This window comes from Oryzias melastigma, linkage group LG23 (genome assembly GCF_002922805.2).
Source record: "Oryzias melastigma strain HK-1 linkage group LG23, ASM292280v2, whole genome shotgun sequence".
Lineage (NCBI taxonomy): Eukaryota > Metazoa > Chordata > Actinopteri > Beloniformes > Adrianichthyidae > Oryzias > Oryzias melastigma.
Genome location: NC_050534.1, coordinates 22,220,231 through 22,245,250, shown reverse-complemented (window position 1 = coordinate 22,245,250; position 25,020 = coordinate 22,220,231). Strand labels below are relative to the sequence as shown.

The following is a 25,020-nucleotide window of genomic DNA, read 5'->3' as shown; positions in this document are numbered from 1 at the left end:
CTCAATCTGTTTTACCGAGATAAATAAAGGTTAAAAAAAGGAATAAACACAAACACACGCATTCATGCACAAACACAGCATGTGCACCGTCATACATGCACACACATCACAACTGACCGTAGAAACACATTTTTAAATAAATGTGCACTCAAATACACGCACGCACACACACACGTGCAGATTCACATGCACACACACATGTACTAAAATGCACACGCCCACGCTCATACAGATCAACATAGATGCACACATACGAAGACAAATGCACGCACACACATTCGTTTACACAGATGCACACACACGTGCATGCTCTCACACACACGCACACACACGTGCACACACCTCCATCCTCTCCCACAGAACGGTCTTTTGCTCCTGCAGCTGTTCTGCTCTCATTTCAGGTAAACTAACAGATGAAAATCATCAATAACAGTTTGTAGTGTGGAAGCAAACAGAGAGAAGCTCAGAAAAGTTCTGATGCTCCAAAAGGTTCTGATTAACCATCTGATCTAGTTCTGTTCTCAGCTCCAGAACATCCAAACAGAAAAGATCCAGAAGAAAGTTCTGCTCAGTAACACATCAGCAGCAGAACTAAAACCAGACAGAAGTGGACCGGAGTTCACAGAGAGCTGGAGACCCATCAGCACCAAAGCTGCTCATGTACGTCAAGTAACTCCGCCCACCTTCTTCTTCTGTTTTTAAACAAATCACAATCTTCTTAGAGATCAAACAAACTTCTGCAGATCATGAAACCATCTTGATCATCTGCCACCCATCAACAAAACACAACCTTCATTGTAAGCATAGAAACACCAAAAACACAACTTTGTGTTTCTAAAAACGTCTCCTGATGAAAACATGCTTATGTTGAGTGAAGAACAGCACTACATTTTTAAAGTGTTAAGTCAACTTTTAAAGTAATATCACAAACTGGATCACTTCAGAAACACTGTTTACTTTGCTGTTTCTGTACTTCTTTTCTGGACTATGAAAATTCCGGCAGAGTGAGCGCTCTGCCTCATAAGCACTCTTTTTTTCAGGTCAACCGATGAAGACGAGCAGAGGAAGAAGAGCTTCTAACAGATGCAAACACTTTGTCGTAGAATCAAAAGAAAACCTCCAGCAAAAGAAAATAAAACAGAAAAAATAAAACAATGATGTAAAAATTCCTGCTGGGTAAAAAGATGAGGTCAGAGGTCAGGTCCGTTAACGGCACGGGTTACAGAGGGATGAAGACATGGAGCGTCCGGGTGGACATGAGGAGGCGTTCGGCCGGTTCTGATCCAATAGAATGGTTTCCAGCAAAGGTTTGACAGAAGCTGATCTGAGCTTCAGATTCGAGAATCCCGACGGGTACGGACTAAAGCGAGCCCACGCGGCTCCTCGGGACGTTTCTTTGAGCCCTTTCCCAGAAGCCTCCGTTTCTACTTTCGGACGGGTTCTGGAGTGTTCTGTGTCGGAGCTGGGCTTTACCTCCAGGTAAGGGATGGGAGTGATGGGGGGGAGAGGATACTCCTTCAGCAGGCGCTCCTCATCCAGAAACTTTCCGGCTCGGCCGTTGAACGCCGGCTGGAAGAGACCATAGTTCAAAACATCCGACAGAGACTGAGTCAAGGTCACCAGAACCTTCTGCTTACTGGTCCAAACTGGTAACTCTGGGTCCAACCGCAAACACTTCTGAGAGAGCCGCAGACGGGCGGACAGACAGACAGAGAAACAGACAGACAGGCAGACGGACAGGTTTGTGCCTTGGATCCAGGATGCGGTGAGCTGCGTGTTTGTGCGCGCGTGTTACCGTCTGCTGTAGGTCTGGGATGCCGATGCGGACCACGATGCTGTTTCCAGGGGGCGTGTCATCCCCGTCGTCGTCCCTGGCGACAGCAGAGCCTGTCGGGTTGCCGTTAGTAACCGCCTGTTGCCGTGGGCGATCATGTTTGGTGTCAGCAGCCGGACTCAGAGGCATGTGGCTGGAAAACACCAGAGCGCCGGTTACAGGTGACGCATCGACACCTCGCCACACGCCGCCGTTCACGTCCAGATGGCGGCCGAACGCCACGGCAGACGAAGAGTCCCAGACACGGACTTCATCTGACTGACACCATCGCACCCCCAAACACCACATTCATGATTCACAACTTTAGAGACAAATTCACACAAAACGTTGGTTTGTTCTGAAGACAACCTTTGACCTCTAGCTGACTCCACCCCCTGCAGATCAATCAATCTGATCAGAACTGACAAACCACCAACAATCAATCTGTCTCTTAATGAATAAATCATGAAAACATCCAGACGTCTGCAGCCGAAGGTCTGGCGTCCGCCCACGGCGTTCCTCACAGCACTTCCACATTAGCATAAAAAATCTACATATCCTCCTGGAACCGCCTTATACCATCCAAGAACATCCACACCTGAACGACCTCTACACTTGAACCACCTTTACACCTGAACCATCTCTACATCTGAACCACCTTTACACCTGAACCACCTCTACACCTGAACCACCTCTACACCTGAACCACCTCTACACCTGAACCATCTCTACACCTGAACCACCTCTACACCTGAACCAGTTATACACCTGAACCACCTCTACACCTGAACCACCTCCACACCTGAACCAGTTATACACCTGAACCACCTCTACACCTGAACCACCTCTACACCTGAACCACCTCTACACCTGAACCACCTCTACACCTGAACCACCTCTACACCTGAACCACCTCTACACCTGAACCACCTCTACACCTGAACCACCTCTACACCTGAACCACCTCTACACCTGAACCACCTCTACACCTGAACCACCTCTACACCTGAACCACCTCTACACCTGAACCACCTCTACACCTGAACCACCTCTACACCTGAACCACCTCTACACCTGAACCACCTCTACACCTGAACCACCTCTACACCTGAACCACCTCTACACCTGAACCACCTCTACACCTGAACCACCTCTACACCTGAACCACCTCTACACCTGAACCACCTCTACACCTGAACCACCTCTACACCTGAACCACCTCTACACCTGAACCACCTCTACACCTGAACCACCTCTACACCTGAACCACCTCTACACCTGAACCACCTCTACACCTGAACCACCTCTACACCTGAACCACCTCTACACCTGAACCACCTCTACACCTGAACCACCTCTACACCTGAACCACCTCTACACCTGAACCACCTCTACACCTGAACCACCTCTACACCTGAACCACCTCTACACCTGAACCACCTCTACACCTGAACCACCTCTACACCTGAACCACCTCTACACCTGAACCACCTCTACACCTGAACCACCTCTACACCTGAACCACCTCTACACCTGAACCACCTCTACACCTGAACCACCTCTACACCTGAACCACCTCTACACCTGAACCACCTCTACACCTGAACCACCTCTACACCTGAACCACCTCTACACCTGAACCACCTCTACACCTGAACCACCTCTACACCTGAACCACCTCTACACCTGAACCACCTCTACACCTGAACCACCTCTACACCTGAACCACCTCTACACCTGAACCACCTCTACACCTGAACCACCTCTACACCTGAACCACCTCTACACCTGAACCACCTCTACACCTGAACCACCTCTACACCTGAACCACCTCTACACCTGAACCACCTCTACACCTGAACCACCTCTACACCTGAACCACCTCTACACCTGAACCACCTCTACACCTGAACCACCTCTACACCTGAACCACCTCTACACCTGAACCACCTCTACACCTGAACCACCTCTACACCTGAACCACCTCTACACCTGAACCACCTCTACACCTGAACCACCTCTACACCTGAACCACCTCTACACCTGAACCACCTCTACACCTGAACCACCTCTACACCTGAACCACCTCTACACCTGAACCACCTCTACACCTGAACCACCTCTACACCTGAACCACCTCTACACCTGAACCACCTCTACACCTGAACCACCTCTACACCTGAACCACCTCTACACCTGAACCACCTCTACACCTGAACCACCTCTACACCTGAACCACCTCTACACCTGAACCACCTCTACACCTGAACCACCTCTACACCTGAACCACCTCTACACCTGAACCACCTCTACACCTGAACCACCTCTACACCTGAACCACCTCTACACCTGAACCACCTCTACACCTGAACCACCTCTACACCTGAACCACCTCTACACCTGAACCACCTCTACACCTGAACCACCTCTACACCTGAACCACCTCTACACCTGAACCACCTCTACACCTGAACCACCTCTACACCTGAACCACCTCTACACCTGAACCACCTCTACACCTGAACCACCTCTACACCTGAACCACCTCTACACCTGAACCACCTCTACACCTGAACCACCTCTACACCTGAACCACCTCTACACCTGAACCACCTCTACACCTGAACCACCTCTACACCTGAACCACCTCTACACCTGAACCACCTCTACACCTGGACCACCTCTACACCTGAACCACCTCTACACCTGAACCATCTCTAGACCTGAACCACCTCTACACCTGAACCACCTCTAGACTTGAACCACCTCTACACCTGAACCATCTCTAGACTTGAACCACCTCTACACCTGAACCATCTCTACACCTGAACCATCTCTACACCTGAACCATCTCTAGACCTGAACCATCTCTACATCAAAGAGAATTCAAAGAAACATGAACAATAGAAAACACATGAAACAGCTGATGTTTGATTATCTTTGTAGAACAAAATCCTAAAAGCCAAATGTAGATTTTTATTTTTGATAAAGCTCAACTTTTTCCAATTAAAATAACTTTTTTAGAAGTAAATATACAACTTTATTCTCAAATATTTGTTTATTTTCCATGTTTGTTACGGTTGTTTTATATCTGTGAGACAAACATTGACAAACAGTGTTTTTCCAATAAAATATGACATTTTCAACAACAAAAAGCGACTTAAATGTATAAAATAAAGTTATGGTATTATCATTTGGTAGTTCTGGTAGAGGCAGAATGTGTTAGTGAAAGAGGAAATTTTATTTTGTTATCAGAGACGTCAGAAGAAAAACAGACGTTTCTCTGGTTCTAAACCAAAAGTTTCTCATTTTTATATAAAAAATGGTAAAAATATATTATGGAAAAACATTTCAACATTTTTACAATTTCATGAGTTTAATGACTTTTTATGTTTTTTTAAAAATTCCATTAGATTGTGACTCGTATTTACTCGTTAAGGTTTAGCATAAATGAATCTGAAGAAACTGATAAAGATTGAAACATCGATGCCTCTCTGTGCAGGAAGGGGGCGCTGTGACAGCAGACGGATCATAAGTTTAAGGAACAAAAATATCTGATATGCTGGTTGTTTTATTTCAGAACCTCATGAACCGGTCAGACCTGCTCTGACAGAACCGGACCCCCCGGACCCCCCGGACCCCCCGGCTCAGGCGGACTGGGACGTGGTTTTCCACTCTGCTGGTGCAGCACTTTGGTTCTGGTCCCCGGTGACCGCCCCCCCCCTGCTGCAGCAGCGCTGGTGCATCAGCATCCTGCTGCATCTTTAATTACAGTCATCCTCACTTCTGCTAATTGGCCGTTGATTGTGAGCGTCAACATGCAGCAGGAACCGAACGCCGCTTCATTTGCATGTGAGGATGGAGGCGACGCAGAGACCAGTTGTCATAGAAACTGGAATAGCAGGGAATCCTGTGCTAACCTCACCGTGTCACCGTGTGTGTGTGTTATAAAAAGCCTCCTGATCTACATGCTCGCCGTTGCCATGGCAATCCAGTTGAACATTTTTTTGCAGTACCTGCAGACTGTGTCAACTGCCAGCGGTGGCTCTGAACGACGGACAGCGGAGGGTCCGGTCAGCAGGTCTGCGGTTCGGGTTCAGACCGGTTCAGACTGAACTGTAGAACCTGAGAGTTCTGCTAAAACCCGTTTGGAGTCACAGTGAAGGAGACGCTCCATAGCAACCGAGTCATGATTCTCCTGTTCAGAGCTGATAAAATGTTTCTCAACTTCAAAGTAAAGTTTCTAACTTTCTTTAGTTAACGAGGAAAATCTTCAAATATTTAAACGATTCATTTGGAACAGATTTGTATTCATTCCTTTGATTTTAACAATCACATTTGTGGGAATTTGTTAAACAAACGTTCAACAACTCTCATCTCTAAATACATATTTGGTTGAATGATTATGAAAGAAGAAATCATCACAGTTATACATCCACAATCTTCACTCTTGTTAACTTGCAGGTTGAAGCCGAGTCAGTTTGAGCAGGTGTCCACTAGGTGGCCGGTCCCACAGTCAAGTCTTCATTCACTCCAATGAAAGCCAAGTCTCTAGACTTAATATCTATGAAAACTTCACTGGACGTCAAATTTAAAATTTTGTTTGTTAACATTGTGCTAAATGCAAGAAAAGTTTATTTATAAAAGATTTTAAAAAATCCCAAATGCAGAAGAGAACGACGTCAAACAGGATAGACGTGTTCATAGAGCAGGGATGTCGAACTCAATCGCACAGGGAGCTAAAACCGAAACACGTTAGTCGAGGACCGAACAGGATTATCATTTAGTCAACTAAATTCAACTTTAACAACGTAACCTTTTAACGTAGATATGAATAAAAACAGGCAGGAATATTATTCCAGAATAAATCAACCGAAACCTTAAATAACTTTCAATATTCTTCCATAAAAAATATATTTGTGAAAATTATACAAGTTTAAAATGAACTAAGCTTTAAAAGAATAAAAAAACACAGAAATATCTTTACTTTTATGTCATTTTATCTGAAAAATTACACTTATTAATAACAAAAAGTATTCTAATCTCCAAAAAATATATAAATTATACTTGTATAATTATTAGGATCTGGGCTTAACTTTGACACATGTGAATTAAACCTTAAATAACTTTCAATATTTTACTCTCCAATAAAATATATTTGTCAAAATTATACAAGTAAGAAATAAGTGCAAGATAACATAAAATAACCATAAAATCAAATGATCTGGATGACCGCCGGATAGAATTACTCGGCGGTCATCCAGACTCTGATTCTGAACGGCGTTACCGTCGCAAGCTCACAAAAGTTTGTTATTACATCGACTCTTGATGCGGTTAAGAGTCATGACGGGTTAATAAAGAGGTGATTCTTTCCAGTCTGTCAAGTGAACAAACGTAGACTCCAAACATGAGGAGGACTCGTCCTGGAGGTCCTCAGAGAAGGAACTCCTCCAGAAAGACGAGAAGCACGAACACCGCAGCTGAAGGAACGTCGAGAGACTCGGTTCATCCGTCCTGATGGTCGTCTTCTTTCAAAATAGGAATGTTTCAGAAAGTTAATGCGTAAAGTAATTACCCAGAAGTCTTTGCACATTTGAAAAAAAGAACCAAGAAAAACAGAATGATTTATTTATCAAACTTAGTTCCTCCGTTTTTCTATCTTAGAGCTCGTTTGCTTGAAAGTGTTTTTATAAGTTTCTGGTTTATCGTTAAACGGGTCAAAGGAACTGATGGACCCGTCACTCCCGTCTCCTGGAGGTTTCCTGAAGACACTGAGACTGTGGAACTGATCCTTCATCCTCAGATGTGACCTCTTCGGTTTCAGCAGCAGCTGAATCTTTAATACGTGAACAAGTATGAACACGAGACCATGAAGACCTCAGAGTCTCCAGGACCGTCAGAATGGTTTAACCTGACACGTTTCCTGAAGAACCTCGGATCACGTTCATGTCCTTCTGGACAGTCCAGGACCTTCAACTCTTCAGAAATATTTAGCTTTAGAGTATTTTTGCTCCTCATCAAGGTCTTCCTGTCGTTCCGTCTTTTGTCCTCTGTGTCATTGGTTCCTATCAGAGTTTGACAGATGCTTCAAATGTTCTTCTGGCTCCCCGTCCTGAACTCAGAGCCTTCATCGGTCCTGAATATGAGATCACTCATCGATCTAATCAAGATTGGTTTAATTTAAAGATCTGCTTTGATATTTATCAGGAAAATGTTGGACTGAACCACTAAAATCCACCTTCAAAGATCTGTCGACAGGTCTGGAGCTCCTCCTTCTCGGACTAGAAGAACGGAAAAGAATGCAGCTCCATGCTGGCGAAAGCAGCAGATTTCCTGTGCAAAAGAGCAGCTTTGTGTCTTTGTGCTGCTGAATGAGTCCTTCAGGTAACACTCGGGGGGGGCGCTCCTCTGCAGTGTCTGTTATGCAACACCTCCTCAGGTCGCTCCTCCGCGCTCCTCTGAGACGATCACAAGCAGGAAGCTGGCTTTGGAGATCAGGGTCCGGGGAAGAAGGTGGGATTCTGTTGGGATTATAGCGGGAATGGGGGGTGGGGGTGGATCCTGAAATAACTCGGGGCCACAGTTTTGATCATTTCCTGCTTTTGTCCAGAGCGGAGCGTCTGTCCTCCCACTCCGCCTGAACAATGCTGCTGCTGCTGCGCTCCAGCAGAAACCAGCCGTATACAGTCAATGCCCTCAACCTGTTTGTTCACCAGGGGGGTGTGTGGGAGGGGGGGCTATCAGTAAACGTGAGGCTCTCTCGTGAAAACACATTAAAACTTATTTTAAGGTCCAATGGATGAAGAAAAGTGACAAATTTATGGAAAAAACAAACATGTTCCTCAAAATGGCGACTTTTCCATTAGATCTCCATGGCAACCGTTCAATGATTTAATTGACTTGAATTGAATTAATCTATGTAATTATTAGAAGAATCGATAAACTTTTGAATGTACTTGGCAACATTTTTTGGTTGGCCACGCCCACATTCCTAATATGGTCATATCATGTTACGTGGTTTCGTTTAGCTTGAACCAACGATTCATGTTTTACATTTTCTCGATGTTTTGGAGCAAAAGGGAAGCTCGCTATGCGAACGCCGTTCAGAATCAACAAACTTGAAAAACAACATTTCCCATGATGCTCCAGGAGTAAGGAAATTAGGAAGTGAAAGATCGAAATCCCACGGAGGAGTTTACATTTTTGGAACATCTAAACCTGATTTCTTTTTCTTTAGGAAGATTCAAGATGGCGGCTTCCTCTGGCTGTGGTTGTAGACTTTACCAAACATTTTGTAAAGATTGATTACAGAAAAGTTGTGCGAAAATCGGCAAATTTCACACTGCCACAAAATGGCCGCCAAGCCGTAGACCCTGTAGCCATTCCAGAACAATTTCAAAACTTCCTTTGAGATTCCCGACATGTGTTTTGGTTTTGTTAGCTCAGTGGCCCTGTGGTAGAGTGTCCGCAATGAGACTGGAAGGTCGTGAGTTCAAATCCAGGTCGGGTCATCCCGAAGACAATCCGAATTCTTCCCCTCCCCCCACCGTTAGCCCTCCAAACGGAGTCACAGAAAATTACTGTCTTTAATTCAGACGTTACTCCCACTGAATGACATCATCAATAGTCGCCGGTCAGCTACGTTAGCGTGTAGCTGCTAGCCCTTGGAAATACAAAACAACATTGGTTTTATAATTTAAAAAAGGTCATACTAAAACAATAAGTCATCACTTACATTTAAAGGTAAACTTCTGTTTTTCCGACCACACCTACGGGAAGAAACATGCGGAATAGAGCGACGAGGAACATCATGACGAGAGTTACACCTTCAAAAAACGATTTCCGACACTCCTATAAATTCAAATGCCCTATAACTGGAAGGGTAGGAGGAAGAATTCGGAATCGTCCTAAAATCGGGACTGAGTGGCCCCGCCCCCTGGTGTTCCAAACAGGAAGTGGCTCCAAGAAGCCAAAATCCCAAACGCTTCAATAGAGAAATAAACAGCTGTTATCAGTCATTCTATTGGCTCTGATACTTTTTCTTGATAATCCTCTTTTTTTATGATATTTTTTCTTTTATCACAAGTCATAAACTGACCAATCAGATGCCTCAATAAAAGCATGTGGTACCCGCTGGCCCCACCTTGAACATTTAAAACGTTAGATTAAACCCTGAGCCCGCTTGCAGTGTAAGAGGTTTGGCTTTCCAACAAGCTCACTCCTGATTGGCAGGAGTGGTTGCCATAGAAACTATGAGACTCAAACCAATCACTGCTCACTAATGTATTCTGGTTCCAACATGGCGACGTCCGTACTGCAGCTGAATCGACTTCATTTGGCTGGAACTGAGAGTAATCCATTTTCTATGGATGACGTCACTTTGTCCATCTCTGTATACTGTCGATGGTTTTTACTCTGCTGAAGGTTCCGCCTCCACTACAGTTTTTATTCTGTAACCAAAAGTTTAAAAAGTTTCAGGTTTTGAATAAAGACGTAACTTTTATAAGTTTACATCCCCAGAATTCAGGAGAAAAGTCTCCCAGAAGAAGGAAACGGACAGCTGGACGCTGAGGAGCGCCCCCTCCAGGACTTCAGACGACTCAAACATTTCCTGTTTAATCCGCTTGTTTTGAGCGGCGCTGCTTGATGGAGGTTCTGCTTTGGTGGAACCAGAGTCCACACATTTCCTGAAGTCAGAGAAAGGTCTGGGTTCTGGGTCTCACAGTGTTTAGTAGAACGGAGGCGGGAAACGCAGCAGAACTGTGAAGCTGCTGTCTTCATCAGAGGTTCTGATCTGGTTCTGATAGATCTCCTCTGCTAGAGACTAACTTCATTTCTGCAGCTTCGTTGGAGATGTAGGAGCATCTGGGCTCCGTCACAAACATGATCGATTTCATCCGTTCCCGTCAGAGTGGAACATCTGTCCTCCTTCAGGGTTTCTCTGATCCTCAGAACAGGTTTTAGTCTTTATCCTTTAGCTACCAAAAAGAAAAAAAATCACTCAAAATTGTATTTTTTTCTGCTGCTTGTTCCGTTGGTACGGAGCCCCTAAAGGGACATCGAGTAAAAAAAAAAAAATGAAGAAAAAAACTTTTTTTTCCTAAAAAGACATAGGTGCTCCATAAAAAAATCAAAGTTAAAAAAATGTTTTTTATCATTTTTTGAAAAAAAGAATGTTCTGGTTACTAACTGGTGCATCCAGATAGTAACTATAATGGATTAGATTTTATCTGCGCTTTTCAGGACACTCAAAGCGCTTACATTGTGCATCCATTATTCATTCACACCTCATTCATACTTGGTGACGGTAAGCTACTATTGTAGCCACAGCTGCCCTGGGGCAGGCTGACAGAGGCGTGGCTGCCAGTACGCGCCTACGGCCCCTCTGACCATCACCGGAACATCCATACGCATTCACACACCAGTGGAGCCACACTGGAGGCAAGTTGGGTTAAGTGCCTTGCCCAAGGACACAACGACACTTGGCTGGCGGGAGCCGGAATCGAACCGCCTATCCTTCGATCATTGGCCGACCCGCTCTACCGCCTGAGCCACTGTCGCCCTGTTTTTCTAAAAATTAAAGTAGATTCTAGTTACTATCTGATGCGCACCAGTTACTATACAAACATTTTTTTACTTCAATTTTTGGGGAAAAAAGGAAAATCTGGTTAGTAACTGTTGTTCACCAGATAGTAAATAAAAAAAATCTAAATATTGAAGGTAATAAAAAAAATACTAGTCACTAACTGATGCACACCAGATAGTAACTGGTGCAGACTAATTTCTATCCAGTATTTTTTTTATTTCTATTTTTAGAAAAAAAAGTTCTGGTTAGTTACGGGTGTTCACCAGAAAGCAACTGAAAACGTTTTTTTTTTTTTTTTTTCCAAAAAATGAAGTAAAAAAAAAAAAAAACAGTAAAAATTATAATTACTATCTGGTGTGCATCAGTTAGTGACCAGAATTTGTTTTTGCTTTATTTTTTTCCTCTTCAATGTCCCTCTAGGGGCTCCATACCTTTGGTAGTAATACACACAATCAACATTTTGTAAAACATGATTTCTTAATCTTCACCAGCATCTGGTTGAGCCGGCAGTTAAAGGGTTAAAGAATCAAATCTTTGAGATTCCCCTCAAACCTTTTGGAGATCTTCCCAACAAGTGTTAGTACAAAGGCTGGCGTGTCTCTTCTGGACGTCTCGCTCTCGATAATGAATCTCTGGGTGTTTGATTCAGCGCTGAGTGAGATTCGTGGATCTGGTTATTCTGCCTGAGACTGTAATTATTCCTGACAGTTAAACGTGATGAGAAGCAGAGACGGCCTCCACTGTCCTCTTTTATAATTCAGAGAGACTGAATGTTCTTCTGTAGTGAGAAAAGCCGTTCCAGCTGATCACAGTCTGCCGCTTCACACATCCAGAGATCCGAATAAAACCTCCTGATCTGACGAGCAGCCGGTTAACACCCGACCCCAGTCTTCCCGCTGTCGCATTCATGCAGCAGAGAAGGTCCAAATCGAGGAGGAACCTGGAAGGTGAGGGTGGTCCAGGTCCGTGTGAGTCCAGGTGAGCACAGGTGTGTCTTGGAGTACGGCCACCTCAAGGTCTGTCATTTTGAAGGATCCAAAATTGACACTCGCCAGCAGCGAGCATTTCTCCTCTTTGGCGAGTAAAAGTTAGAGAGTTATTCGCCACAGTAAATGTTTGAAACTAATTATGTTTATTAGCTCTCATTGGGTAATTTCTTTTTACCTCTCCACTTCCTGTGTCTGCACAGACGGTAAACAAACGCTCACGAGACACGCCGCGGTCACTTCCACTAATCGACTGTGTAACGTTTAGTTTTAGCGGATGAAGCCGCAGAATTTTTAACGGGCGCCGGTCAGAACTGGAAGAAGTTTATTAAAAAGTGTTGATTTGGTGACCACGATGTAGCATTAGCACGATGCGCGTACAGAACTTCTACTGAAACTATCGACGTGTCGTTACAACAGCTGAATGTTTGGGGGCAGTATTGCTCACCCAACCGGTCCACAGGGGGCGGTACAACATCTGCGTTTTCTCCAGTGAATTCATAAGTGCGTCTGCTTTACTGCTCAGAAGGAGATGTGCTTCAGAATGAGGAACAAACGGGAATCAGGAGGTTGAAACTTCCTGTTTTAGTCAGGAAACAGCCAGAAAATCTTAATTAAATGTTTTGAACACAAAATGTTGTTCAGGTTTATCTGAAATTTTCCATCGATCTGTTGGGAGAACTCTGAGTTTCTCTGATTTTACAGAAGATTTCTGAGGTATTAAAATGTCAAAGTCTTGATTTGTGATGGTTTTCTGAAGTCCCTGCTCTGCTTTAAGAACATTGAGAGACAATAACTGTCAAAGTCAGTTTAGCTTCTTAGACAACAAGCATGACGACTGGGTCTGAGAGCAGAGATACTTCATTAGTGTCTGTGGGCTCCCTGATTAGATGAAATGAAAACATTTTCATTCATCAACAGCAAATGTTCTATTAATGTGGTTCAAAGATCTACACAGAAGCTTTTCTAAATGACACTGAAACAGACCAGTAAAGATGAAAAGATTCAGATCATTGAATAAACTCTGAAGATGAATTCTCCAGGATTATCTGAAACCTGAACTGTTTTAAAAGAACACGAAGAAATGGTTTAAATGTGGGTTCACAGAGAGGTTTGATGATGGAGATTGAACATGTAAAAGTATGAAGGAGAACGTTTCGGTAACCAGAGTGATGGGAAAGTTAGTTTATACTGCTCCAAAAACTCCTGTTTTCATCAGGATCTGAAGTTCAGGGAGTTTAGTGACCAGCATCTAAAAACTTCTCAAGAGTTGATGAAAGGACTAGAGAGGCGACTAGATCGACTCGTTTGATCAGATTTATTTTGAAATCAGATTAACATCTGGATTAACATCAACGTTATCATCCATTTTTATGCAGAAACAGAAAACAGAAAATATTTCTGGATGTTTTCAGAACTTTCTTTGGTTCTCAACAAAAACTGATTTTTTCCACTGAAAAAATCTTACGTTGGACGTAGAAGTCAAAGAAATGGCTCTCTTTATTTAAAAAAAACGAAGCATATATATATATATACGGGTATATGCAATTTTTTTTAATTAGAATCGTTTTTTTTACCACATGTTTTATTCATTTTAACAAACAAATTTGTTGTTGTAAAACTTTTAGTGTTTTCTAAAAACTGAAGTTCAAATTCCTTTCATAATTGTGTTTATAAGATGAATATTTGATTAAAAACATTAAATTTAAGGAGAGTTGACGCTGAGTGAGCAGCTGTAAAAGAGAATCCATCAATGGACATTTAAACTAAGGCGGGGTATTGATAATAATTTCCAGAATCGATTTGATCCCAATTTTTTCTTTATTCTTTTGATTGAATTTAATTTAGAGTTTACACATTTATACACATTTGTTGAGAAACACATTAATAATCTAAATATGTTTTGAATGTAATTATATTAATCTGATCCAGTTCACATACTGTAAAATGTAGATTGTTAATATCATACAGAGTTACATGGATTCTCTAACAGAGAAGCACCAACGATTGTTCTGCTTCTCCTGGAGGACGTTTCAGTTTGGACACTAGGTGGCGATCACGCTATAGCATTACACCTTATTACAGAAGAAGAAGAAAGTATGAATAATACTGTGCTTTAGATCAAAAATGGTTACCGAGTGTCAACTGAGCGTTAGCATTAGCTGTCTTATGGGAAATCCCATTATACATTAGCATGAAGCTAGCGGACGTTAGCTTTATGTGCAAAATTGATTTTATATTTTATGAATTGATTATTGATTTATTAAGCTTTAATCGATTCCACCCGATTTTATCAACCCAGCCCTAATTTAAACGATCAACCGGTGAGACTAACTCGTGCTGCCTTAAGAAAACAGTGTCATTAATAATCATCAGGATCCATGAACGTTATAATAATGAGGAGCAGTCTAATTTGTTCAGGTTTTGTTCATTTTGACAACTTTATTTTTTTATGTCAAAAATGAGCAGAAGCCATTTTAATTTGATATGTGATGACATTGATGTCGATACTGTGATTGATCAGATCAATCATCTCCTGATCATTTCAGTGCATAGTTAACTGTTTGAACATTATTCGATTATTATAAAGCAGATCAGTTTCCATTCTAACAGAAGAGTCCAAATCCAGGACTTGGTGGAATGACCTGATTCAGGTGATCAGGAGCAGGTACGGCTAAGATGAAGCAGAGCAAGGCCTTAAGGCCTGGATTTGGACGGTCCTGAACTGTGAGATTGGAAGAGACTTAAAATGAACTAAGGAAAGAATTTAACGTTAAGATGTGAGTTCAAATCGATGGAACTGCTCAACAAATGTTTCCATAAGGACATAAGATAAAATAGTAACGACTGAAACAGTAAAACTCCTACAAAGTGAAGTTTGGCAGTGACGAGACTCACCTTTTGTCAGCAGTCCCATCAAACTTTTCCACTGGCCTTTACTGATCTGATGCTTCTCTTCTGGGCCCGGTTTGGATGGTTCCTCTGAGTCCAGTGCTGTCCGGCTCTGCTTTAGTCTCTTCCAGGGTCAATGAATGGTTTTGGTGTGAATATTAGTCACAGCGCTGACGTGGGACGGGTTGACGGGGGGATGACTGCCCTTATGGACCATGAGGTTTTTATGAGGGACGCTTTAAGCTCCTCTCGGAGAACGGCAACGGTTGACTTCAAGCGAGAAGTATGAAAACTGAGGTGGATGTGTGGAGATCCGGCAGGGGATGGAGAGGTCTCAGAGTTTCAGATTGTGGAAGCTGCCCTGCCCATCCTGTGCAGAGGGAGGAAAAGCAGGAGGAAGATAGGAAGGAGGTGGGTGGGGGGTGGAGGGGAGCGGGGCGTGGAGGGAGGAGGGGAAGAAAAAAAAGTCATTCTGGTGAATGTGGAGCTGGATCAGGTGAAACGGCACAGCTTTTTAGGTTCAGAAGCTCAATGTGAGGAAATCAGTTCAGCTTCACCTTTAAAATGAAAGCAGGAACATCATATTTGGTGCTGGGAATCGATGGGTCGAGGGGTAAACTGGACAGGTGGTGGGAGGTTCGGATAAGGACTCAAACTGCCTCCTTCAGGTAAATGAAGGAGATGGTGTCAAAGCTAATTAACGTTGAGGGTTTAAATGAATCTGTGTTGAGAAGAAACTTGTAGCTCTAATAAGCTCCACATTCAAAAAGTTCTGTTTAATTATCCACCAAATAAGTTTACTCGTAAAAGTTCAAAAAGTTGGAAAAAAAGTCGTCTTTAAGACGATCTTATTAGCATACGGTGACGTACTGACGCTAATTACGGATAGCATGCTAACCATAAGATCAGTGTGCGTCCGCAGCGACACAGAAAATACTGGAGACAAGAACTTAAGAATAAGGACTTGATAATGATTAGGAGAACTTCCCGTGACTCACACTTCCTGCATCCTGTCTCAGTTACCAAGGAAACGGATGTTTGGCAGGAAAAATCGGAGAAGCTGGAAAGTACTGATAACGCACTCACGTACACAAACACAGTTAAATATGCACATTGTGAGTGGAGTAGGACCAATTCCTCGGCTAAAACATCTGACACCCAAAGAGAGGACCAGAGTCCCCGCAAAGCACAAAAACACACGCACAGTCCCCACAAAGACCGATAGACAAGAACACTGGATCTGTCAAGTGTTTTATGTTTAACAACCCAAATGTCCTGCAAACTGAATATTTTGTCAGTCAGTCGATGAAAACAATTGTAGAAACACTTTTTGTTAAAGAAAAGAGAACAATAAACATTCTTTATTTATTATAAATATATTGAAATTTAGACTTTTCATGAACCAACACTAAACACAGAGCAGCGTCTTCATGTTCCTGTCTACACACACATAAGAGAAAACTCTAAAATCCAACTTTGACCTGAACTGCTGTCCCCACAAAGCACAAAAACACACGCACAGTCCCCACAAAGTCTGATAAACAAGAACACTGGATCTGTCAAGTTTCTTAAGTTTAACAGCTCAAATGTCCCTAAAACTGAATATTTTGTTAGTCAGTCGATAAAAACAATTGTAGAAACGCTTTTTACTAAAGAAAACAGAACAATAAACATTCTTTATATACCATAAATATGTTGAAGCTTAAAGTTTTCATGAACCAACGGTGAACAGCTGTGTGTTCATGTTCCTGTCTGTACACACAGACGAGAACACACTGAAATCCGACTTTGACCTGAACTACTGTTCCCACAATGCACACAACCCAACCACCGCAAACACAGGTGTAAAAGGACACACACAGTGCGATTAGTGCGGTAGTGCTATGTTATGTAATTCATATATTATGCAGCCCACATGCATTAAAGGAACTTTTATCTGTGAGATATGTCTAAACGGCCCTTTGGTGTTGGTGCGATGACGCACTGGCAGCAGCATTATTTAAGGCCGGAAGCAAACACTCAGCTCTGAACGAACAACGGAGCCCAGCTTGAGAGGAACGAGAGACGGCAGCTTAACACACTGGAGATCAAACATGAGCGAATGCTGCTTTACCCTAAAGACTTTTTTAAGCAGCACAACTTCCGTCATCAGTTTCTAACCTGTAGTTCTGTTTCTACTCATAGAGAGAAACGCGTTCAGCATCACAAAGATGTATTTGACAAAAACATTTTAGAACAAAAATGCTGCAGCTGTCAGTGGAGTACTCAGCCTACATGATCTGTCTTGTGGTTAATATATATAGTCTATATACAGGTACATTACAAATTAATACTAATATCATTATTAATTATTGGTTAAATACTGTATATCTTCCTTTTGTAGCCAGTCTCCAGTAAAGGTCGGGTCTAACAGGTTAGTTTAGACACGGGACTTCATTAGGACACGGTAAGAATCGCAGTCCTACTTCCTTAAATGGTAACCAAACCCTAAATCAACTTTTTTGTCTGTTGACCTCTATAAATGAGGTTCTAAATGTGCTGTCTGTTGCCATAATTTTCACAATTTAAAATAAACTTGTTTAATTCCTGAGATTACAGTTATGAACCGTCTGTGTGCTGCCCCCTACAGGTTGAAACGAGGTACTGCAGTTGATTTTTGTGATTGGTCAACTGGTGTAAGTTCCACGTCATTTCAGAAGTTTCACGTCATCCTCCTCTGCAGCTCCAGGACAAAAGCCCCGCCCATCTTTGGTTCTGTAACGGTCAGTTGTTATCATGCTAGCTTAAGGATGGCTAGCAGCTGTTTTGCCCTCAGTTGCTAAAAATCTACCGACTTGTACAACTTTCCAGTGGACTTGGAAGTTAAGGAACAGAAGTTTAGGGAATCCAGCAAATTCCATCCTGATGATGGATTTGCAATGAACGTTTCATTTTGAATTGTTAGCTAACTACGTTAGCCTTTATTAGCTATGATGCTAGCATCTACACGGGTCCCCTTCAGTCTGGCCCATGAGTGCCCGCCTCCGGAGAAGCTAGAGGAGAAAAATCTATAACCATTAGAATAGAATAGAATAGAAAATACTTTATTAATCCCTTTGGAGGTCCTCAGGGAAATTCAGGAAATTATAGAAAGTTCTGTGGAGATGCTGGCATCACTTTTCTCGGTACCACTCTCCTTATTGAAGACGTTACATTACCTTAAGCTAACCTCACAGATCCAAACCACGCCTCCCTCGCTCAGCCCACCCCCTTTTATTTAGCCTTTTTCAAATCTGGGCTGAGAGTGGAGTCATTGTCCAACTGTCCTGTTGAGTTACCCTTCAACTATGTTTTGTTTTGTTTTGGCAAACTTTCTCGTAAAGTTACATCGCATTGATGGGAAAAAAGAAAACGAGGACCCTTTCACCCAGAATTCAAGATTAATACTTTTTAAGGCCTCATTTTAGTTAAATGAAATCGACTTTTTAAGGAGCCGAGGTCACCCTGAAGTAAGGTGAGTACTGGCTTTTCACAAATGCTGCACGCACGGGGTGTGCATGTGATAGGATGTCCACACAAACTACATTCTGATTGGCTAATTCAGTCGGGCTGCAGCTAGGAGCGTGCACGTATCGGATTCTTGTTCAGTTGAAGTCACATCCCTGCACCTCACCTTACTTCCCGCTATGTTCACTACCACTTGTTGCCCGCAGCATACCCATAGATAAAATGTGCATGAGCAGTTTAGGACTTATTTCCTGTGTGCCCCCGTTCAGGTTTGACCATTTTCTGTAATCAGTATCCACCCTTAAGGACAGTCGGGACAAACTCTTACTATAAAAATCACAGATGCCGAGTTTTCCGGCACCTTTTGGCCGTAGGACCAAGTAGGGCAAAGTTTTAAAGTGTCTCGTTAGGGTTGAGCACTTGGCAGGCAAGAGCAGCCTAAAAATAATCTTCTGCACATTGAGAAAAAAACAATAGAAAAGCAGCAAACTGTCACTTCTAATGTTCCAAACTGACAAACATTTGGTAAAAAGTTTACCAGGAAAGAAAGAACGGTTTAAAAATGCTTGTATGGTTTGAAAAGATGAATTTGTAGGATGGAATTCATGTTGAACAGCTCCTCTCTTCACATGTATCACTGAATATAAAGCATCCATCCTGGCAGGACTCCTGTACGCTTTAGATTCTCTCACAGCAGAAACAAGCCTGAACACTTGTAGTCAAATCATCAAAGATACATGTCATTGTTGAGTGTGAACAGGATGTGAGAGTGCTGTCTTGGAAATGTAGCTCCCCTAGCCGTCTCCATGGTAACCAATGGCAGGAGCTGATAATCCTCACTGTACTCTCTCCCTCTGACAAACACTTTATCTTGTCAAGTTTCTCACACTGCTGGGAGACCTCAGACTGCACAGAATCTGTTCAGCTCCATTCTGCTCTGATTCACTCTGAATCACTGGTCATTAGGTATTTCAGGGTCTCAGCCGTTTACCAGCGACGGAGGAGGTGAAGCTGGTTAGTTCCAATCGGGTTTCAGACCAAAAATGGTTCATTTATTATCGTCCGGAGGGACCAGGATGCAGACCCGACAAAGCCCCAGAGAGAACGAGGAGTTCCTCAGCAGATGATCCAGTAAAGCCCTTCTCCCAGCTCCATGAGTCCGTCTCAACACATTTCAGGATGAGACGTACGGACATGTGACATCTCCGTGTCCGGAAACCCCGATCCTTTGGACGGGAATTTCTGGATTGGTCGGTTCAACTGTTCAAACATTCTGATGTTCTAATGGACATAGAAATACTCATAGATGAGAGCAGAGTCCTGATAGTACACCTAAACCACCTGATGAGGTGTCTGCAGCTCACCACTCCCCCAGAGGACGGAGCAGTTCCAACATCCAGGTGTGTGACAACTATCGATGCCTTTACCACCTTTAGGAATAATAATCTTCATTACTGTAATAATCTCAATAATCTTAATCCCTACTGTGTCGGTAAAACATTATTTCTTTTATGGAATCTGACATCATTTTCCAGTCAGATATAACTTAAACTTAAAACCACTTTACACCACATCTACTTATAAAAGGTTTTCTTTCTCTTCTTTAAATGTTCACATTTCAAACAGAACATTAAGGAAAGTGAAAACAGTTGATTCAGTCTTACTTTTACGCTGCTGACGATGAAGGACCTTGACGCCGTTGGTTCTCTAAACACAGCTGTCAGTCTCGTTAACACATTTGCTTCTCCAGTGAACGACCGGAGACCTTCAGAAACTCCTGCACCTTTTCGGAGGCTTTCCTAATGACGTGGAAGTGGGAGAAGTGTGAGCAGAGCTCTTCACAGATACTCAGGCTGACCGTAGGAGGATTTAAGGTGGTTCTGATTCTCTGGTCGCCTCCAGACCACCGCTGAGGGTCACAGATCCACAATCTTCAGGAGAAACAAGAACTCTTCAGCTGCAGTTTCTCTCACTCCTGAGGTTAAGATCAGGAAACACGGAGGACTTTTTTCAACCAGGTAAAGAAGTTCAGACGTGACCATAAACCTGAACAGTTTTTTTAAGATCCTCACAAAAATAGACTCACGATGTAACCCAGAAACGTGTTAGCCATCCATCAAAACGCCGACAGCTAACCTCAACGTATTTAGGGCAAACGTTCTGCGCACATGAGCACAACACAACCATTCATCTTCTTTGGTTGTTGTCATGACGAACAAACATCGACCAAACCCCCAGAGAAGCTCCTCGCTGTTCCCTCCATAATTGCACCAAAAACTCGTCAGTCACAAACTGAGATGATAAATTTCTGCTTCATGGTTCGCTGATCAAAGCTGTATTTTTAGACCTGATTCTGCCTCTGATGGCTCTTTTTTAAACCTAAAGTTTAGGGGATTCTTACCATCCTCAGTGTTTCTACGTTTTTGACCCTGCAGTAGAGTATTCCCGCCAAAATCCTGAACAGGTTCAGATTCACAACTGAAACCAGAATCCAGATCTGCTGCTCGTTAACGCAGAAACTTTCATTCCCAGCTGCTGACTGAGGAGCTTTATGTTGAGGGAAGTCTTTAGCCCGGTGCGCAATGACCCCCTAAAGTGGGATTTGAACCCTCAACCTGGCAGATCGCTCAGAACACAGCTCATCCCCACGGTCCAGCCCAAACCTCGATCTCTGGTTCAGGGTTTTTTTGCAAAACTACAAAAAAACAAAAATCCAAGAAAAGAATTTCTTAAATTTGATAATAAGTCATAAAGAAAAACTTTTCAGTTTCCTAAACCTGCTGTAGTCTCACACAACACGCTGTTGACACTCTCAGTGCAAACATGCAAACATTCATTCACTTTCCCCACGATCCGGTTTAAGGTGTGAACGTACGGTCCAGTCAGAACCGAGAACTGTGCCACTAGATGTTTTTATCTAAGAAATGAAAGCATTTGGAAAGTTATTTTTTGTAGCTGTTTTATTTATTTATCGTATTTTCTGCACTATGAGACTCACTTATAAGAAGACATTGGGTCTCGTATGTGGATTCATTCTGGTTGTTTATTGACCACAAAGTGATTTTCTCTGTTGGCAGATTCTTAGCTGATCTAAAGGAAATGTTTTACATTTTGAGAGTTTTAGACGTGTTTGTCGTGGTCTGTCTCTGCAGAGTAAAGAAAATTCCTTCTTTTGTGCAAATGTTTATTTACATTCACAGAAATGGGAGAAAGTTTGGGTTTATAAGAACAGCCTGTGCTTTGGCTCCTCCCTCTCTCTACCTGGAGGAGGAGCCAGCACCGCTGTGCCCATGAGCAATGTGGTTGATGGTCTTAAACTGACAGATTAATTGCTGATAAAATTGGCACTTTTAATCCTTGTTCCCAGATTTAGTCAGGTTCACCTGTTCAGATTACCCATCAGTTTAGGCTCCATAAATGATTTCATGAAACCGTTTTCATAAAAGGATTTCTGATCTGGTTCCTGTTTTCAGACTCCGTGGAAATCTAAAGGGTTTCAACCCCAAAGAACTGCAGTGGTTGTTGCCAGCACAGCAGTTTAACCTCTGGACATACACGCCGCCTCACACTTCAATCGTTACCATGGCAACCAAGTGATGGTAAAGAGAGCCGGCGCTTGCTAAGAAAAAAAAGGGGGGGGGGGGTCTACTTCCTGCTCCTTTTTGAAGAGTTGCATTTTTGGGGGTTGATTGAGTCTTTAGATAGTTGGTCTGAAATCACGGCCTACACACTGCTGAGGTTACATAACACAACGGTGGAGCGAAGATGGAAACAGGAAGAGGGAAAATAAAAAAGGATGAAGGTTTGGGAGGAGAGAATGAAATGATTTCATGGAGGTGAATAGATAGAAACGACAGAGGAGAGAGATGAATGAAGGAGGAAAAGAAGGAAAGGAGGACATGAATAAAGCAACAGAGACAAAACCAGAGGAGGACACGGAGGAAAGACAGAAAATAAAGAAACTAAAGAGAAAAAAATGAAAAGAGAATACAGCAGAAGAGGAGAAGAGAAGAAACGAAAGATCTGAGGAATTCAACGAGGAAAACGAACGGAGGGAAAGGTGAGAGGTTATAGAAGGAGGTCGGAGAGGAGGCTGGAGGAGAAAGGAGGACAGAGAGGAGGAGAAACTAGAGGAGAAGAGGAGACACTAGAGCAGAAATGAGGAGAAATTGGAGGAGAAATAAGGAGATACTAGAGGAGAAACTAGAGGAGAAATGAAGAGAAACTGGAGGAGAAATTGGAGGAGAAACTGGAGGAGAAATGAGGAGAAACTGGAGGAGAAATGAGGACAAACTAGAGGAGAAATGAGGAGAAACTGGAGGAGAAATGAGGAGAAACTAGAGGAGAAATGAGGAGAAACTAGAGGAGAAGAGGAGAAATTAGAGGAGGAGATGAGGAGAAACTAGAGGAGAAATGAGGAGAAACTAGAGGAGAAATGAGGAGAAACTAGAGGAGAAATGAGGAGAAAAGAGGAGAAACTAGAGGAGAAATGAGGAGAAACTAGAGGAGAAATGATGAAAACTGGAGGGGAAACGAGGAGAAACTAGAGGAGAAATGAGGAGAAACTAGAGGAGAAATGATGAAAACTGGAGGAGAAACGAGGAGAAACTAGAGGAGAAATGAGGAGAAACTGGAGGAGAAATGAGGAGAAACTGGAGGAGAAACGAGGAGAAACTAGAGGAGAAATGAGGAGAAATTAGAGGAGGAGATGGGGAGAAATGAGGAGAAACTAGAGGAGAGGAGGAGAAACTAGAGGAGAAATGAGGAGAAACTAGAGGAGAGGAGGAGAAACTAGAGGAGAAATGAGGAGAAACTAGAGGAGGAGAGGAGGAGAAACTAGAGGAGAAATGAGGAGAAACTAGAGGAGAAATGAGGAGAAACTGGAGGAGAAATGAGGAGAAACTGGAGGAGGAGATGAAATGGAAGGAAAGAAGACTTTCAAGTTCAAGAGCGACTGAAGGAGGCTGACGCTCAGGAACCTGAACGCCAACACACACCAGGAATATCAACACAACACTGACACAGTCTAACACACACATGAACACACACACACAGACTGGCAGGTACATCAACACAACACTTGAACACATTAACAGATTAACACAAACATGAACACACACTGACAAACTCAGATACACATTTTAATGCACACAAATTAACACACACATACTGACACAAACTCACACATTGCCACACTCATAGACACAAATGCACACTGACACACACCCCCACACGCACCTACACCCACTGTGACACACACAAACACACAAATGCACACCGACACACATCGACACACACTGACACACACACCCACGCACACCTGCACACACACACTGACACACAGGGACAGAGCGATCTGCAGAGACTCACCCTGAAGACCAGGATCTGGTTCTCCATGATGATCAACTAAAGGTGAGGAGTGATGGAGAGAAGCAGAAAGAGATGATGGAGAACTAAGAGGAAGAGGAGGAGGAGGATCTAGAGACGAAGAGGGAGAGAGGCAGGATGAGTGGAGGGCTGGTAGGTTCAGCCCACACATTGCCAGCATGACACACACTCGCTGCATGGCCCTGTGTGTGTGTGTACGTGCGCGGGAGTGTGCACGCCGTCTCCCACTCCAATGCGTGGGTTAGAAAACACACCTCTCTCTCTTTTTTTACCCGCTCGCTCGCTGTGCGCGGGGAGAGAGAGGGGCGAGCGGCGTGGGTGTGGAGGAGCGGCCCCGTCGCCATGGAAACGATGTGATCTGGAAAAAAAGGGAAGGATTCAGCATCCCTCATCAGCTGCAGCAGCGCTTTATGTAACAGAAGATGAACAACTCCAAGGGTTCTTTCCACCGGCGCACGTGGAGCGCGTCACGTGACTCCGCTGCTCGCCGCGCCGCCACCTTCCACCCGGATCTGAGGAGAACCTCTCTGCCCGACTGAGGAGGGACTTCCTGCAGCCGCAGATTCCACAGGTTTGAGGAGGTTCCTTCACCTGCTGCAGGCTGGACCGGACATGCAGCATGAACCCAGCAGAGGGCGCTGCAGGGCGGAAACTTTAGGAGAACTAAAGTTTCCCATCCTCCCTAAACGCAGCAGTTGATTGAGCAGGTCCTCCAGTCAGAGCGCTGCGGCTGGAGGTGAACTGCAGGATTACAAAGTTCACCTTCCTGCAGACTCCCAGACAGAGGCAAGAGTCATGTGACTCCAGGTGATGTCACCTGACGGCAAAACCTTTCACTCCTGCTGATTTTTTTTTTTTTTTTTTTTTTT

General features: G+C 43.4%; 1 protein-coding gene across 4 annotated transcripts in view; it reads right to left on the bottom strand.

The window, feature by feature from the left end:
- Positions 1-24,391, bottom strand: part of shank3b (SH3 and multiple ankyrin repeat domains 3b) — a 40,038-nt gene extending 15,647 nt beyond the window's left edge. The window contains exons 1-4 of one of the 4 annotated variants that reach the window (XM_024285105.2): positions 24,134-24,391; positions 15,284-15,647; positions 1,796-1,967; positions 1,474-1,677 (exon numbers count right to left, since the gene is read on the bottom strand). In XM_024285105.2, coding sequence (XP_024140873.1) covers positions 1,474-1,677; positions 1,796-1,963 — 372 coding nt within the window. In that variant the 5' untranslated portion in view covers positions 1,964-1,967; positions 15,284-15,647; positions 24,134-24,391. Of the gene's footprint in view, positions 1-1,473; positions 1,678-1,795; positions 1,968-15,283; positions 15,648-24,133 lie in introns of those variants that run through there. The other 3 variants (XM_024285142.2, XM_036210197.1, XM_036210198.1) reach the window with 3 other exon arrangements.
- Between the last annotated feature and the right edge of the window lie 629 nt (positions 24,392-25,020).